At 41.3% G+C, this 16,619-nt stretch overlaps 1 protein-coding gene across 2 annotated transcripts; it reads right to left on the bottom strand.

Annotated features, from left to right (window-relative positions):
- Positions 1-1,504: 1,504 nt before the first annotated feature.
- LOX (lysyl oxidase) lies at positions 1,505-15,749 on the bottom strand. Of its 2 annotated transcripts, XM_066987630.1 has the most exons (7): positions 14,634-15,744; positions 14,297-14,405; positions 12,856-12,993; positions 10,378-10,534; positions 7,123-7,218; positions 6,860-6,975; positions 1,505-5,303 (listed from the first exon to the last, which is right to left on the bottom strand). In XM_066987630.1, the coding sequence occupies exons 1-7, from the start codon at positions 15,343-15,345 to the stop codon at positions 5,297-5,299; spliced, it is 1,335 nt and encodes a 444-aa protein (XP_066843731.1). In that variant the 5' UTR covers positions 15,346-15,744; the 3' UTR covers positions 1,505-5,296. The 2 variants fall into 2 exon arrangements, with proteins under 2 accessions (XP_066843731.1, XP_066843732.1); XM_066987631.1 differs by lacking the exon at positions 1,505-5,303 and having other exon boundaries at positions 6,856-6,975; positions 14,634-15,749.
- Positions 15,750-16,619: the final 870 nt, after the last annotated feature.

Consider the following 16,619-nt stretch of genomic DNA (forward strand, 5'->3'; position numbering starts at 1 on the left):
AATCTATTTTTATAGCGATATGGAAAGTTATTTAATTCTGTGATGATTAGATTAAGAAACCTTGAGAACCATGCTTTCCACTTCAGTACCATACCATCGGGGAAATGTTCTCAGTCTGGGTTTGTCAGATACTCCTAGACTGCTTTTAGGTGCACAATGTTTTCACTTCAAACTTCTGACAAAACAATCTCAGATTTCAGTGTCTTTAAAAAGATTCAGTGTTAGTTTAAATACATTAAAAGGGAATAAAAGAGGGGAAAAAAAATAAAAAAACAGCTGTAGTGTTGATAGCACAAGTTTGAAGATTTCCAAACAGGCATAAATATTTATCATCAGTTTTATATGAACAAGTTAGATAGATGAATTAGGGCCAGAATTAAAATTCAATTATTTCTTAACTGAAAGTTTGGGGCTATTTTCTAGTTGGAGGCTGGTGACAGATCATTTTGTGATACTAGGCAGGTGAGTTACTGTGAAACTGAGAGAGGAATGATAGTGGATGGAAATGATATTTTCAATAAATCTGAATATTCTTACTACAATAGTCGGATGTATAGTTGTTTTGACTGCATTTCTGTACTCGCATGGAGTTCTGTCCCTAAATAGAACTAGTCCCTAGTTCTAGTAGCTCTAATTCTGGACTCTAGTCCCTAGAGCTAGGGATAGCACTTGCAGAGATTCCTAGTTAGAAGCTCTTAGCTCTAAACTATATAGCATAGAAATAATATTGTTAAATAAATTTTAGAAGCACCACCACAACATTGTTTAAATCTGAAATAATTCTACATTCATGTTTTTTTTTAAATACACTACATCATTTTTGTCTCCATTTACCCAGGGTCAAGAGCACCATGGCTGATATTTCAGTGCTTGGAAACCTCTTACTAGAGTGAACAATTCAGTGTTCTTAACCATGTTCTGAATTAATCCCTCAGCAAAGGGAACGAAGATGTTTCATAATTCATGCTATTTAATCAGCTTACCATACAGATTGAAGAGGCAGCAGAATGTTGGTTTGTATTCAGAAAATGTAAATAAAATGTTTTTGGAGTAACAGTGTTAAATGTGTTAAGTCAATTGTATAGAGTACATTGACTATCTGTGACAGACTGCTCACACATTCTTTCCATATGAGCAAAGTTTTTGGTGCAAAAATTCCAAAAGTGGTTTCTAAGCTCTTGTTCCTTCAGAGACAACTTGTTTGGTAAGGAAATCTTTAACATCATGGGCTGTATCCGGATGAACCGTATCTTATCCTATTATGCCTTCACTTGTTAAGCTTTTGTGTAGTGTGAGAGGTAATTTATCATCCCTTGCATCTTTTGATTTCTTTTTATCCGGGCATGACATTTTTTTCTGAGACCATGTCAGAGCGACAGGATCTTCCCCATTTTCATGTCATGTACGACATGTACATGCACACAACTTTTGCTGAAGCTTACACATTACAGTTGGATGTGGCCTATGATGAACTCTTCCATTAAGCATAATACTTAGACAAATAGAACGCTTGAAAAACTTTATTCAAGTCATTTTCACATAAATTTGCAACCATAATACGGGCATGTAACACAAGAATATGAAAGTGCAATAAAGAAACAAAGCTAGTGTCTGAATATTATAAATAAGAGCTCTTCAGATAAAGATGCAAAGTTTTTTGAAATTAAGATTCTTGGAAGAAAAGTGTAGAAAATAATGAAAACCTAAAAAAAAAAAGTTGCAAAAACAAGTGGCATTTCACTGTATCTGTAGCAATTAGTTGCATAATAAAAACCTCCCCATAACATACTTTTTGGTTTTAATTCAAGTTAAAACCTTTCAGCACCTTTTATGATTTGGAGAAAATGAAAATGCCATGTCAGCATAAATGTGAGACACAGGATAAACCACCTTTTGATGTCTCATTTATGAAATTCACCATGCTGGTCTGAATGAGTACAATATAAACAACACATAAATGACAAAGAATGTACATTTTGGTGTTTGTATCCATTCAACACTGCATAGTAAACTGGAGCAGAGAGAAAAACGAGTAGACTTTTACTAACACAAAAACATTATCTACACAATATGTTGGTTCAGATGGTGACCAATCTGTCATTTTTGTTACTTTTGTCTAGAAATATGCAAATACCAAATATATTTCAGGATTAAAAAAAAATACTTAACGAACCCCTTCTGTAATGAGTCTGGTACATAGTATGTTCCTTACATGCAGTTTTTACCTAAAGACTTGAAATGTGGGAGGCAATTGCTTCACACACATACTAAACATTTTGTCTTTTCAAAGATCTGAGACTACATGACAGCAATTTTATACTGGATTTCTCACAAAATTTGTTTGATACTGCTCCCACTGAGACCAACAGTAGATCCCTTTCAAAGATGACAGAAATAAGCCCAATGTCTTGTAAAAAAGGATTCCAAAACATAATTTGCTTTATAAAATAAGGTTTTATCAAAACATTTTTTATAAATGTTTTTCAACAAAAATGCATGTAATTTCTTAAATATATTCCAGTATGAAAACAGTCAGTTAAGATTTCTGGGACAAAACTGCAGAGCCAAGATACTAAAAATTCTGGTTGGCGCTCCCCTATTTAGAAATACTTCTACACATGCTATATGATCAACTCTTCTACTGCATTGTGATTAGCTATAGTTAAATAGGGTAAGTTAAAGTCATATTTCTTCATTTTTTTTAATCCTAAAATCTCTTGCTTTTCTGAATAGACTGTTCATGTTATCTTAGGCAATGTTTGTGCTATCGTATATTACTGTCACGTTCCTTAACACACACTTTAAAACAAGTAAAAATATTTTGCTACGGAAAAGAGCTACATCTCTGTAGCCACAATATCCCCAATACTCAAAGTTATGGCGTTCAACACCTTTCCGAACCAGGCCATTCCCATTGAAATGTCTTAAGTCCAGTATTACAACTTGCTCCACCTACACAGATGCTTAACCTCCTCTGCCTACTTGCTCACTTCAGTGGAGTTCTGCAAGTAGTTTGGGTATAGACATGCGAGCAGGTTACTGCCTAGAAAGCTGAGGGAGAAACTCCTCAGCTGCTCTGTGTCCAGTTAGTTTCTTGTCCCACATTCAGTGTCAGGCACAATGAGGTAAGAGCACACAAACTCTTACCAGGAAGCAGTCTGTGCCCACAGCTTAGCTTCCATTACAGTAGTAGCTTGTGTGTCCATTGCCCAAGCTGCTATCAGGACCTTCACCCCAGTTCTGACCTAAGTTTCTAGAAAGGTGAATGCACTTGCATCCCTTAAATCCTAATCTTAAAAAGTCTTTGAGCTGAGATTTCAGAAGCCTGAGCTTTAATCAGGCCCTCACTTTGCAGACACATGTAATAAATGGCTTTCTAATAAATCTAGTTTCCAAATTTTGCTCCTGTTTGGTGCCCATACTGGTGACTGATTGCTAAAATGGATCTCTGAACAAACAAAAAGGGACCTGCAGTCTAAATTCTATTCAGGACACGCTTCAAATTTGGGGTAGTAATCACTTGGTTGTTGGTTCTTAGATTCTCTTTTCAGTATATCCATTAGTTGGACAAGTTTGTAACCTAGTTATGATTAAGGTGGAAATACTTTATACTCTTGAAATAAATATATGCAGTAAAAAACAAGCTGATCCTTAAAGGATATTATGATAATTGAGATAAAACTTCCAAATTTAATTCATAGGGTTCTATTTCAAAAAATATTTCCAAATACTGCCTGAAGTATTCTCAATACTGGTAACAAAATCTCTCCATATTCCTCAGATTTTTCCTTTTTAACTATACTGAATAGCACGTGTACTTAAAAAACTCAAGAAATCAAGATACTGAGCTTTCATGTCTCATTAGGTGTTTTGAACTGCTGATTAAACACAACCAATACCAATCAATACTTCTAGGTTACTTTGTTTCAAAAGTAGATTCTTCATTTTATATGATCTGAAATCTGAAAAAAAGCATGACATCCCCTTGTGATATGTTATTTCACAGTTTAAAAACAAAATCACAGCTACTGTAGCTTACAGCAGGGTGCACTGCAAAAGCAAAATAATTTGGGGATGGGAGGAGGGGTAGTGTACCCAGCACCAGTAAGACGTTCAGTGAAAACTTTAATTTGGGCTGGAAATTCTTCCCCTTAACAATGTTGTATTTGGTTCCTGAACAGCCTAAGGTAGGATATTTAATATATTGACTTTTGCTCTCCCTCTCTATATAGTGTATTTTCAACTTCATTGCTTGACTACTGAGATATAAATTTTAAAAGCCAAGTACAGTACTTCAGGGGGAAGCAGGCAGTAAGCTTCTTCATGATAAAAATACCTTTTTAGAGATTCTGACCTACTTCTTTTTATGGTGCCACCTGAGTTAACTGCCTGTATTATTTTGATGGTTAACCTGTTCAAGCTGGTTGTTTCTCACAGATGACTACACCAGGGACTCTTTGTCACCTCTAAGAGCCCTCTTCTTGACAGGTATTCATTTTTATCCACATTATGTGTGCAGAAGTCTTTTAAAAGCCCCACCTTGAAAAATCTCTACAGCATAGAAAGGTGGATAAGTTCTTTAATTCATTTCTACTATGAAAGGTTTCTTTCAAAACCCCATCTGTTTTTGACTTAAGAAAACGGTAAAACTTCTAATGTATTAAAAATGTAAACATAACTTTTCTTGCAGGGGTATAACTGATAGATAGATAGATAGATATGTATTTCTTCGCTATATGTTAATATCCCTTGAAAACTGAACATACTTTTCTCATTCGTATCAATGTGTCCTAGCAAGTTTTATTTTAATGGTTACTGCAGCATTACTCTCAAGCTGTTTTTCATTCTGGTATTTTCTGAGATAGCTGACATTAGTACTTTCTGTTGCATTTTATTTAATTCATTTTACATAAAGTTTTGCTACTTTTTAGAATACGTTCAACAGTAATATTCTGACTGAAGGCTATTTATCACCTGAACTCCAAATTTGCAGGAGTTAAAAAATGCTTATGATTTTACTAATGAGTTAGAATTTCAAAATTTATCTGTGGATGAATCACCAGTTCCACACATTTCAATAGTTAAAAAAGTAATGCCAATTCAAATGCTTAAAATCCAGTTACAGATTTTGTTGAGAAGCAGCCGATGTGCTTCAAAAATCACATGATGTGTGTGGGTATATATGTGTGTGTTCTGTAGTTTTGCTTCTATAGTGTTTACATCCTATCGAAATTTATATAATGATACTTCAGTTCGAAACATTTGGCTCTGTCTCATCCATTTTCTTGCATCCTTCTCAGTACCTGTTAAAAGAAAAGAAACAGTGGTAAGCACATGGTCAAAAATACAAAAATACAAAAAATCTGCTACATATCCTTTTATCAACTTGAAGATGCAGCTCAAAAAGGGTAGAAGAAATTTTGTCAGATTCCAACAGGCATGAATATATTTATTTCCTTGCATTTACAAAGATGGGGAGAACATTAAGCTAATTAATCAAGCATGAATTTCTCTTCCCTCTGAATGTGAGTGAGTAGAAGCTGCGTTCACTGAAGTACCTAGTCACTGTTGTTACAGAGAAATATTTTAAAAAGCTCCTTCCAAAGGTCTGTCAAAAATAAATCACTCATGATCTCTAGGACATATGTTGTTCTCTTTCACCACTTTCTACAAGTCTTGCCACTGTACAGTAAGAATAAAGGATTATGAGGATTATGCTGAAGCCATTTATTTAACATCTTGCATTTATGACTTAAGTGCAATTATAAACGTATCTCCATGCTGGAGTAAAAAAATGTTTCTCGTTTTAGTCTCATTTAATCAGCAGCTTCCTAATACAAAGTAAGCAATGAACCTTTTACAGGCTACCTTATCAATATTCACTTTAAATTAATTATGTTTGTTTCATCAATGCTGTTACAGTGGACTATACTGGTCATTTTTTTCATTTTTTGTTTACTGCTCTGGAATCTCACATGAATCTCTATACAGTGTTGGCACATCATTTTTTGTGCCATAAAATCAAACCACTTTATTACTGTTTTGTGTGAGTAGTTAACATATTATCCTGAGAACCACTTATCTCTGTTACAGAAGACTGCTTTCTGTGTGTATATTTCGCAGCTACTAAGCTACAGTAGATCCACAAATATGAACATTAATTAAATGTGAGTTTGCCTTTTCAGAGGAAAAAAATGACAAGCATAGTTGTAGCATTGTTTAAACTTTTGAAGAACTAATGGTAAACTGTCAACACTGTGTGTCTGGAAGAGTTGTTTCAGGAAAGATAGCTGCTGTGTCCGCAGCAGCAAAGTAACATATATGTGTGGGATTTTGCAAAGTGCTTTTAGAGCTATTTAGCTGCTCAACAGTTCTGTTCAAATGCTATAAATGGGTATTGAATGAGAATAGAAAGGTTTTAGTACAAATATAAAGGCCTGAGCCAGAGGCAGCATCTCGGAGCCCAGGCAATAGTAGCAATTTTGAAGTGCTATATATCCCAATAACAAGATGACAAGAGCAAAACTATCACTTATGATTGTTTTACAAACCTAAATAATTAAAAAAAAAAAGTGCTAGATTGTGTAAATAATTTAATTAGCCCAGGTCAGGATTCAAAAGATATGTAGTTATCAAGACCAAAGTAACCATTCTCATCCTTCCTGACAAAAATGACCTTTGAAAAGTTTCATCCAAATTTCAGATTAATACACTAGATTCTGAAAGCTGTGAAGTGACATACTAAAGAAATTTATATCATTAGAATTGGGACTTTTTCAATATAAAATAAGTCTCTAAACTTCATAAATCTGATTGTCAACTTCAGTAATGTGAATGCAGAACAGTTAAATATACTCACGGTGAAATTGTACAGCCAGAGGCATATGCATGGTGGCCAGTATAGCGTATATCACAGCGTACTATATTGTTGGAGTAATCGGATTCAGGTACCAAGTAGCTGGGGTTTACACTGACCTTAAGGGGAGAAAGCGCAGTGTTGTTGGGTTGGTAACTTTACATTCAAAAGGACATATGCATATGATTTGCTTCTCTTAAAAAGCAAAAAGGAAAACAAAAAAAAGAAAGAGAAAGAAAGTAACTCTCCTTTCCCAAAACCCTTACCTTCAGAATGTAATTTCCAGGTTTCACATCTGTGATATCAATCCACTGGCAATCTATGTCAGCATTATAAGTGTCGTAACAGCCAGGGCTCAATCCCTTGAAAATAAGAGTTAGATAGGTGTCAAATTTTTTTTTAGGAACACTAACATTCCAGACATTAGTAACACTGAGACTGAAGTACACTTAGCCATCACAACATTTCACTAGGAAAATGAAAAATTACCTCCGGGAATGAGGCTTATTTTTTCTTGGCATTTTATTTGAATACCCGAACTAGAACACGTAATTCTAACGTGTCAGTTTTATAGAGAGTGCTGTACTACTATTGCATAAGGAACACCTATAACTATTGATAGTTGTTCATCCGTAAGATATCTGTATTTTATCCGTTGTCTGAAGTCAATTAAAATAATCTAGAAAACCTTAATGTTGAAAAGTACTCTGAGAAGTGGTGTTTAGGCATGTCTAGTTTCCATTTTCCTTCAGCTGTGCTTTTTTGTGTGACTACTTTAGTGCAAGATCGGTCAGTCAGCAGGGGATCCTGAGTAGAAGGCACTGAGCTACATGACAGGAAGACTTTGGAACATGAAAGGAACCTTTACAAGACAGAATTCTGACACTACCTCCCTATTCTTCCCTAACTACCACTCCTGCCCAAATAAAAATGAGTCGGAATTATTCACTGCCAAAAGACACTTCTTCACAGAAAATAATACATTTTCCAACAGCAAAGCATGTTTCAAATGAAAACTTACAGCTGAATATTTAAAAATCTATATTTTAAAGGTAAGAATAAAATCAAACTTGACCAAAGACTGGACCTAAATATCTGCAAATCTCAAGTAAACAGCTTCTGAGATTTTTGAGATTCTGAGGTTCATTGGTCTTATCAGTGTGTACAAATATCTGAGGGGAGGGTGTTGAGGGGACAGAGCCAGTCTCTTTTCTGTTGTGCCGAGTGACAGAACGATAGGCAATGGGCACAAACTGAAGCACAGGAAGTTCCAGATGAATATGAGAGGGCATTTCTTTACTGTGAGGGTGACAGAGCACAGGGACAGGTTGCCCAGAGAGGTTGTGGAGTCTCCTTCTCTGGAGATATTCAAAATCCATTTAGATGCCATCCTGTGCAAAGTGCTCTAGGTGATCCTGCTCGGCTGGGGAGTTGGACTACATGATCTCCAGAGGTCCCTTCCAACCTCAACCACTCTGTGACTCTGTGATTGAGTATGAACTTAATCACCTGTGTTGGAACCTGTCACTACCCTTAGGAAGAGCACATCTTTTTGCTCTGTGTAAGTGCCACCTCTAAACAGGAAAAGGAAAATCGAGGGCTGTTTGCACATTTAGTTTTTCAGGGAAGTGCCCCGGTGGGGCTTCTCTTCAGGCAAACACAGAGACACAAGAATTCTGATAGAATTTAAAATGTAGTCTTTCTTCCAGACCTATCTTTTCTGAAAGTTTCTTTGCAGTTTAGGAGTTTTAAAAAGAATTTCCGTATATGAATGTATCAGTGGTTCAAATCTGGTGTTTTTCATCATGGCTGATGTAGATTGCTTTAGGCAAAGCTAATACATTCTAGTAACACACAGATAGCTCAAAATCCAAGTCCACAAGAATTCCCTCTTGACCCAGCTGGTGATCAGCTCAGACTCTCTCACATATGTGCCAAGTCTGAGGCTGGAGGAAAGTTTTACAGTCCAATTACAAACCCCTGAAATATGGACTTCCAGTGGAAATGCTGACATAGGCATGATTCTAGTGACACAAATACTCCAGCTGTAAAATATGCATGTTGCTTAGTTAGATGTCATCGTCTACAGAAGGAGAAAAGACATTTATAAAACCTCTTCAAAGCCTTGATGTAGTGTAGATCATTCATTATATTTAAAATTCGGATGTGTACACGTCAGCCAGTGAAGCATGGCTGTCATTTCTCTGTGATAAAATAACTACTTCCTAGATTAAAAACTGCAGAGTAAGGGATACAAGCTTATGGTATGGCCACACTGAGATAAACCACAGGTCCATTGAGCTCAGTGTCATGTCTCTGACAGTGGTCAGCAGCAGAAGATTGAGGAGAAAGAACAAAAGAAATGGGACTTCTAACGTCTCTTAGCCAGGTAAATTCCTTCCACCAGGCATTTAACAATATCTGAGACACAGAATGCCATCAGATTGTGTTTAATAGCCTCTATTATTTGGCCTAACATTTTTTTTTTGAACTCATAGATTATTTTTGGTCTTTGCAACATCCTATGGCAAGGAGTTGAACAATTTATTCTTAAGTAAAAAGAGCACCCTTCAGTGTTTTAAAGATGTTGCCTGACAGTTCTTTTGCATATCCTAAATTCTTGTACTGTGAAAAACAGGGGATATCAAGGATTTCTTCCAGTCCAGGATCACTCATGATTTGGTACTATTTCTGGCTTTCCCTATTCATAGGGAATACCCTATGAAATCCTAGTGTTATAGCCGTACTACACTCCTGATCATCCTTGTTCTCCTAGGGTTGGTTGCTTGCTTTGTTTACTGTAACAGTTTTGAGAGGCAGTGACCAGCACTCCACACAATAGTCAAGGTAGAGGTCTATCATGAACTGGTATAATATCTGAATGGTACATTCTTTTTTTTTTTTTTTGGCTGTTCCTTTAATAAGCCCTAATACCTTGCTTTACACTTGTATATGACTAATATACATGTGTTCACATGGCTGTGATGCTTTAATGGCCTTCTATATACGCATAAAACATTGCTGTAAATTTTCTGGACTGGACTGCCACCCAGTAGGTACAGGTATTAAGGAAATTCACACTTTGCAGCTTCATGCTCTGCAAGAAAGAAAATACTATGAACTCTGGGAACAGCCAGGGGCATCACCCCACAGTTCCTGAAGGATGAACACATGAAACAACCTCTTTACTGACTCAGTCTTGAGTTCTCTTTATCTTGCTAGACCAGTCCTATCTATAAATTGAAAGAATTTGTGGTGTGCTTTAACGTAGGTCAGTTACCAGTGATGTAAGTTAATGAGTGCCCCTGCATTTTAGTGATACCTGCATTTAACAGCAACTGGGTAAACTATAATATTTCAAGTTGCTGTTCTGACCTCTGTGATGGAGAATTTCCAAGCTAGTTAGCACATCAGATTTAGCCTGTACTGATAGGAAAAAGACACGCAATCCAAAAATAAATTAGAGAGGAAAGAGAAACTCTGAACCAACTCTTTCTGGTTGTCTCTGAACCGACTCTTACCTGCGTGTGTGCTGTACATGCATATCGTCTATAATACCCGTAATCACAGGAGGTATCTTCAAGACAGAAACTTGCTTTGTGTCCTTCAGCAACTTTTCTGTGTGAGCTCGCATCCAACAAGTCATAGTGACTGAATTCATCCATGCTGTGATAATGTCTGTTAGACCATGGATATGTTATTAAAGATGGATCAGATTTTGTCAATATAATTTTAGTATATTCCTATTCACTTATCAAGGTTAGACCTGGCCACATTTTCTTCACTGCACAGAACTCATATGTTAGTGTACTTTCCTATTATAAGCCACTCAGTTAAGTATTCTTTTCATTATTCCAATTTTCAATGACTACAAAAACCCCACCTTCCTTAAGCAACTGATAGGGGAAAAACTCTACAACAGCCCTGTTTTTCCAGAAGTTCCCATTTTACTGAGAATGAGCTGTTATTATCAGAATAACAATAGCAAATATTAAATAGTTCATACTGAAGTTGTACATCTTATAACTTTGCCTCTGGGCAGAGTTTGGCTAGGAATGCTTACCTTACATACTATAAATTCCAGAGAAGTTTCCTACTTGTTACCCAAAAAGCAACTATTTACTTTCCCATTTCCATGGTCCTCAATCCATGGAAATCTGTATCACATTCATAATATTAGTGAAAACAAATTTGCATGAAGGAAGCTTTGGTGTACAGTTCTCATTAGCTTGGTCATTAAGAACTAATGGAAACTGAACAGAGATGTCAGCATTTTTGTAGTCTACAGTTAATGTGGTCTCTATTTCAAAAGTGCATATGCTTTCACTCTGGGCACAGCGATGTATTTTTCTTGCTTTCATACACCGTGAGTTCTAGCTCTCTCTATGGACTTGAACACTTACTGTTCTAGTAGTCCCACTTTTTCTTAAAAGGTGGAAACCTAAACTTGTACTACCTATCTGCACTTTGTGCGCAGCATTTGGCTGCTGTTACTTATGAACACTTTCAGCTCAAGAGCTGTATGAAAAAGGTAATTAAATAGAATTCAAACATACTGTTAAAATGAAGAGAAGCACAGAAGTCTAGCAAGCATCCATGTCAGGAACACTAAAACCAGTTCGCAGATGATGATGACTAACACTGATGACTAGCCAAAGGCATTAGTAGTTATAGTCCATTTCCAAATGGACTTGTTTCACTGCCATAGAAATGATCACGAGAAATGGATTTTTTCTGTTGGCAGTGTATGTTCTGTCCAAGAACTGTATTAACATCAGAGACACTTTGCATCTGGATAATGATATCTGGGCTACAGTAGCACAGTACGAAACTGCTTTTCTACCGATGAAGATTTCAACTTCTCTCCATCCATTTCATCATCCACTTATCAACTTAGTAAGCGCCAGGGTGGGGGCTTTGTTGTTTTTGTTGGATTTTTTTCACAGTGGGTGGTTAACTAAAGCATTTCTGGAAGCTTCTTCTGTTTGGTTTGATTTGGTTTTAGCTTTTTGATCCTTACAAGATTTATAACCTAATAGTATCAGTCCTTCTTTGAAAGAATTTGTTTTAATGAAACCGATTTTTCATCCAAGTTTGACTACAAGCAGTTAAGCTTAAAGCCTCTGAAACTAGAGAGAAATACTACATTGATGCAAGTGGCATTTAGGTCAAGGCCACATTATATAATATTTTTAATAAAATAATACTAAATTATCACTTATGTACCCGTAACTCAGAACTATAAGTAAGGTGAAGTATGGTAAACTTTTCTAGCAGTTTACAATTGATCTGGCTATGAAACAGCAGAAACAGGAACAAGCCTGCAAGCCTGCATGTGAATTTTCTGAAATCGTACAAGTTTGCAGTTAACTGCTCCCAAAATGTTGGGAATTTTCCTTGCCACATTTCCAACAGTTTTGCCATGCTAGAGCAATACTGCTCTGCTACAATATCATGCTATGATATGAATATTGATAAGGAGATCAGTCAACTCAGTACCATGTCTTTTCCACACTGATCTGAACATTCCTTGTCAAACTAACCCAAGAAGTTCAGGTCAACAAGTATGGGTCAGTGTTTACAATGATAGGGAACTTCCTAGTAAATGTGCATTTTAGAATTTCCACAGTTACAGTGTTTTGTTTTGGTTTTTTTTTTTTTTTTTATTTACTGGTTCACCTTAAATGTAACTAGACAGCAACCTTAACAGAATATAGTTAGAGAAGTTTCCCTGTCAAAAACTGATTTGAGGCGTGTAACAAATTTACACCTGCAAGAGTTTTATACTTATAGATATCCAATTTTCATATCCATTTTGTTTTCACATGGCTCTCTAGAAGTGATTACTACTAGCATAAAATGAATCACAGAGTAAAATTTTAAAGCTTCCCATAGCTTCCCCCCAAGTCCACTCCAGTTTCAGAAAATGTCGCCTTATAATTGACAATTTGTTACCGAAAGAGATAATTAGCAGGTACCATACTGAGCACTTCACTCACTGGTGACAGCTGTGCCACTCCCATGAATAACGGGGTCTGCTTGGTAGAAAATCCGATGTGCCTTGATTTTTCACTCTTTGGGGGAACCTCAGGAGCACTCGATTATCATAGTCTCTAACATCTGCTCGATAAGCTGAACTGTAATAGTGCAAAAAGAAGAGCCATAAGTATATGCAAAAAAAAAAAAAAACACTTTAAAAATACTTTATATTGTTTCAGAAGTGACTTAATATTATTGATCTTTTAAGCCTTCTTAAAGCTCATGCAATAGAGATGCACATGAAATCCACATGGCGTGTTCAGAAGGGCCCGGTATCAAAGGAAGAACTGAGTAAGATTCAGACCTGCTTCTAATCTCACAAAGAGGAGTTGGATCACTGACTCTCTGGCTCTGGCTGTTAAGCAGATCACTGCTTAGCTGTAAAATTACTCTGGTACCAAAAGTACAATCTCAGTAACTGCTGTTAACCAAAATAATTCACTGTGAATATAAGATCACGTAACAGATGTTTGTTTGTGTTGTAAAAATATTATTGAGCACATGCCCCAGGCTTATCCTATTTTACACAGCCGTAATCTACAGTTTTTTACATATTGAATGTTTTAATCAGTTGCTAGTCAGCAAGACCATTTCAAATAGTCTTCATTGTAAGGTGAGCACAAAAAATACCAGTTCTTATGCCATGTTTTCTTTTTTCAGCAAGTGAAGAAAGAGCATGACCACAGAAATAGTCTGACATCAATTAATGATGCTGGTAAATAAATAAATGTGTCTTGCATGATAAGGTATCAAACCAGTTAAAATGGTTAAAACCAGCCACGGTGATTTTGTTCCAAACAAAACAGGAAAAGTCCCTCATTGCCAAGTGTACAGGACCTAACTTGGTCAGCAAAGCTGCTATTTCAGACTGTTAAAAGGCTTGGAAACACTTTTTAGAGAGATTTTAGTTTTTAAGATGCACTACAAGATGTGTAACAATACATGTGCCCAGAAATGATTGGCATGTTTTAATTTTAATAGTAACTCGTGCTGGCTAGGAATAGGTTTTTACAAGTGGAGTAGAATACGATTTGGCAGGATTAGAAGAGGCTGATGAAAATCACCAGGTCCAAGTGGATTTTTTGGTGCCTCCATTTTGCAACTCAGCTATGTTCAAATGAGCCTGGTAATAGAAACGCTCAGCATCACTTTAAAATAAAAAAAAAAACACTGGAGTTTCTTCGAAGTGTCTTTGCCTTCTCCCTCTAATAGGGCCGTGCTGTTTTGTGACATGCACAACCCTGCCATCTGCCACAGGCTCAGAAAGAGAGCTGTGGAGGGGTCTGCGTGTCCCCAGGCCCTCCGGCCTCCCGCCTCCCACTCCCCACCAGTCCGCAGGCTGTCCCGTGGCGGCTGCAGGAGCCCTGCAGCAAAACCCAGAGCACGAACCAGACAGCCTACCTTGCCAGGCAGTTCTCCTCGGCAGCACATCTCAAGTTATACATGGACATCCTCTGGACGTACGTGGACGCCTGGATGTAATAGGGATCCGGGACTAAGTCAGGGAGACCTGCAGTTCATCAAACCAACCACAGAACAGCAAGATCAACCCAGGACATGTCTGCACACACTTGGCTCCCATCCCCATCCTCAAGGAGACGTCGCCTGCCCCCCGTTACGCTCTCTCCCATGTGTACAGTCCCTTCCTCATAAAAAGAGGGGGAAAAGGGACAGAAGGAGGGGGAAGAGGGGGAAAAATGAGAAGGACAGAGGGAGGGGGGAGGCGGGGGGCTCTTACCGTACTGGAAGTAGCCGGTGCCGTAGCCGGGCCTGTACCTGCTGCCCTGGCGGGGCCTCTCGTAGGTGTCGTAGTAGTTGTAGTAGGGGTTATCGTCCGTGTACTTGTACGGGTTGTACGGGTCGTCGCCCACCATCACATCCTCCCTGCCGCCTCGGGGGCTGCCGGGGGGGAGCAGACCGCCGGCCCCGGGCCCTCCGGCGGGGCTGCTGGGGGCGCTGGGCCGCGACGGCCCCGCCGAGGGGCTCCGGGCCCCGCCGGGGGTGGCGGCCCCGGGGCCGGGGCGGCGGGCGCCGGCGGAGGGCGGCTGGTAGCCGGCCTGGAACCAGTGGCGAGCGCCGGAGCCGCGGGTGCCACCGTCGGGCTCCGGGTGCGCGGCGGCCGGCGGGCGGTCGGCGGCGCCCCGCGGCAGCGTGGCGTTGTTGCGGAGCAGCAGGATGGGGCTGCCCGCCGGCTCGGCCGCCTGCCGGCGCCGCGGGGGCTGGTACTGGGAGCCGAGGCTGAGCAGGCTGTACACCTGCCCGTTGTTCTCCCACTGGATACGCTGCCTCCAGGCGGCGGGGGGCGGCGGGGCGGCGGCGGGGCGGCGCGGCGGCGGCGGCTGCTGCTGCTGGTGCTGCTGCTGCTGCTGGCAGCCGGCGGGCCGGAGGCAGCTCCAGTAGATGCACGCGTGGAGCTGGGCGAGCAGGAGCCCCGGCCGGGCGAAATGCATCTTCTCGGCGCTCGCAGCGGAGGCAGGCGGCTGAGAACGAGGGGCGAGAGGGGGGCGATGAGCGCCCCGGTGCCGGGGGAGGGCCGGGAGCCGAGGAGGAGGATGAGGATGAGGATGAGGATGAGGACGAAAGGCGGGGGGCACCCGGTCGCTCAGCAGCGGCGGCAGCCGGGCGGTGCCATGGGGCAGGTCGGGCCGTCGGGAGGGAGCCCGGCCCGGGGGAGGCGGCGGGAGCGGCTCCTCTCCTCCGCGGTATTTATAGGCGAGGGGGTGCGAATGGGAGCCGGAGCAAACAACCAGCCTCTCACCGTCCTCCGGCCCGCGCGGGCGTCTGCAGCGAGGGAAGGAGGAGGAGGAGGAGGAGAGCAGGGACTTTAAACTCGCTGGCACGCTCGCAAAGTTACACAAGCCCCGCTGGCTGCGCCCCCGCTATTTGTTCACGTAATGCGGCTGGAAACGTGCGGCCCGGACGGCTCCCCCGCCGCCACCGCCCCCCGACCGGGCGGGGTAGGCCGGAGGGGGACGGGGCACGGAGCTGGGCGGTGGCGGGACCCCGGTGGGCAGAGCCCAGCCCCGCCGGGCCGGGCCGTGCTGAACCGAGCCGAGCCGAGGCGGGCCGGACCCGCGGCGGGCGATCGCGCTCAGACACACGTAGGCTGCCAGGCGGCGGGGCCGCGCCAGAGTTATGCCGTGGGGCAGCGCCAAAGTATGCAAAGGAAAAATGCTATTAGCTCATCAGCGCTGGAGAGACTCGAAACGGGGTGGCGGCGAGGGGGAAGGGGCCGCTAGCGAGAGGTGAAACACGGTTCTGGAAAATGCGCTGGGCGGCCGGCACATCGCCCCGGCCGGGCAGTGGCTGGGGGGGGGAGGGGAGACCTCCGTGTCAGGGCCGGGTAGCGGAGTCCCTTAACGAGCTGTTAATTAGGAGAAAACCTTCATCAAACGAGCAGCCCCTTGAGGATCGAGCGCTGCCTAAGTGTGAGTCACACGAAGAGCGCGCTGGCGGCTGCTCGCCGAGAGCCGAAACCCGCACGGCCGGGACCGGCACCGGGACCCCTGCGGCCAGACCCGGGGCGGCAGCGGGGCCTCGGCTCGGGGCATCGGGCCCGGATCTCGCGCTGCCTTTGCCAAGGGCTGCCGGCTGAGAGTCAGACAGAGCGGCGGAGGGGTGGCGGCCACATTCACCATCACCGCCATTACCGCCATCACCACCGCCACGAGTCAGTCCCACACCGACATCTCGGTGCTGCCATGTGTCCCCCACCACTACCACC

The sequence above is a fragment of the Anser cygnoides genome, chromosome Z (assembly GCF_040182565.1).
Source record: "Anser cygnoides isolate HZ-2024a breed goose chromosome Z, Taihu_goose_T2T_genome, whole genome shotgun sequence".
Classification (NCBI taxonomy): Eukaryota; Metazoa; Chordata; class Aves; order Anseriformes; family Anatidae; genus Anser; species Anser cygnoides.

Bases quoted from the DNA above. Each gene is read 5' to 3' on its own strand.
- LOX (XM_066987630.1), bottom strand. From the start codon at position 15,345: ATGCATTTCGCCCGGCCGGGGCTCCTGCTCGCCCAGCTCCACGCGTGC. The intron at 14,406-14,633 runs GTAAGAGCCCCC...GATGAACTGCAG, and splicing joins CACCGGCTACTTCCAGTACG to GTCTCCCTGACTTAGTCCCG. The intron at 12,994-14,296 runs GTAGGCTGTCTG...GCACTATTACAG, and splicing joins GAGGAGAACTGCCTGGCAAG to TTCAGCTTATCGAGCAGATG.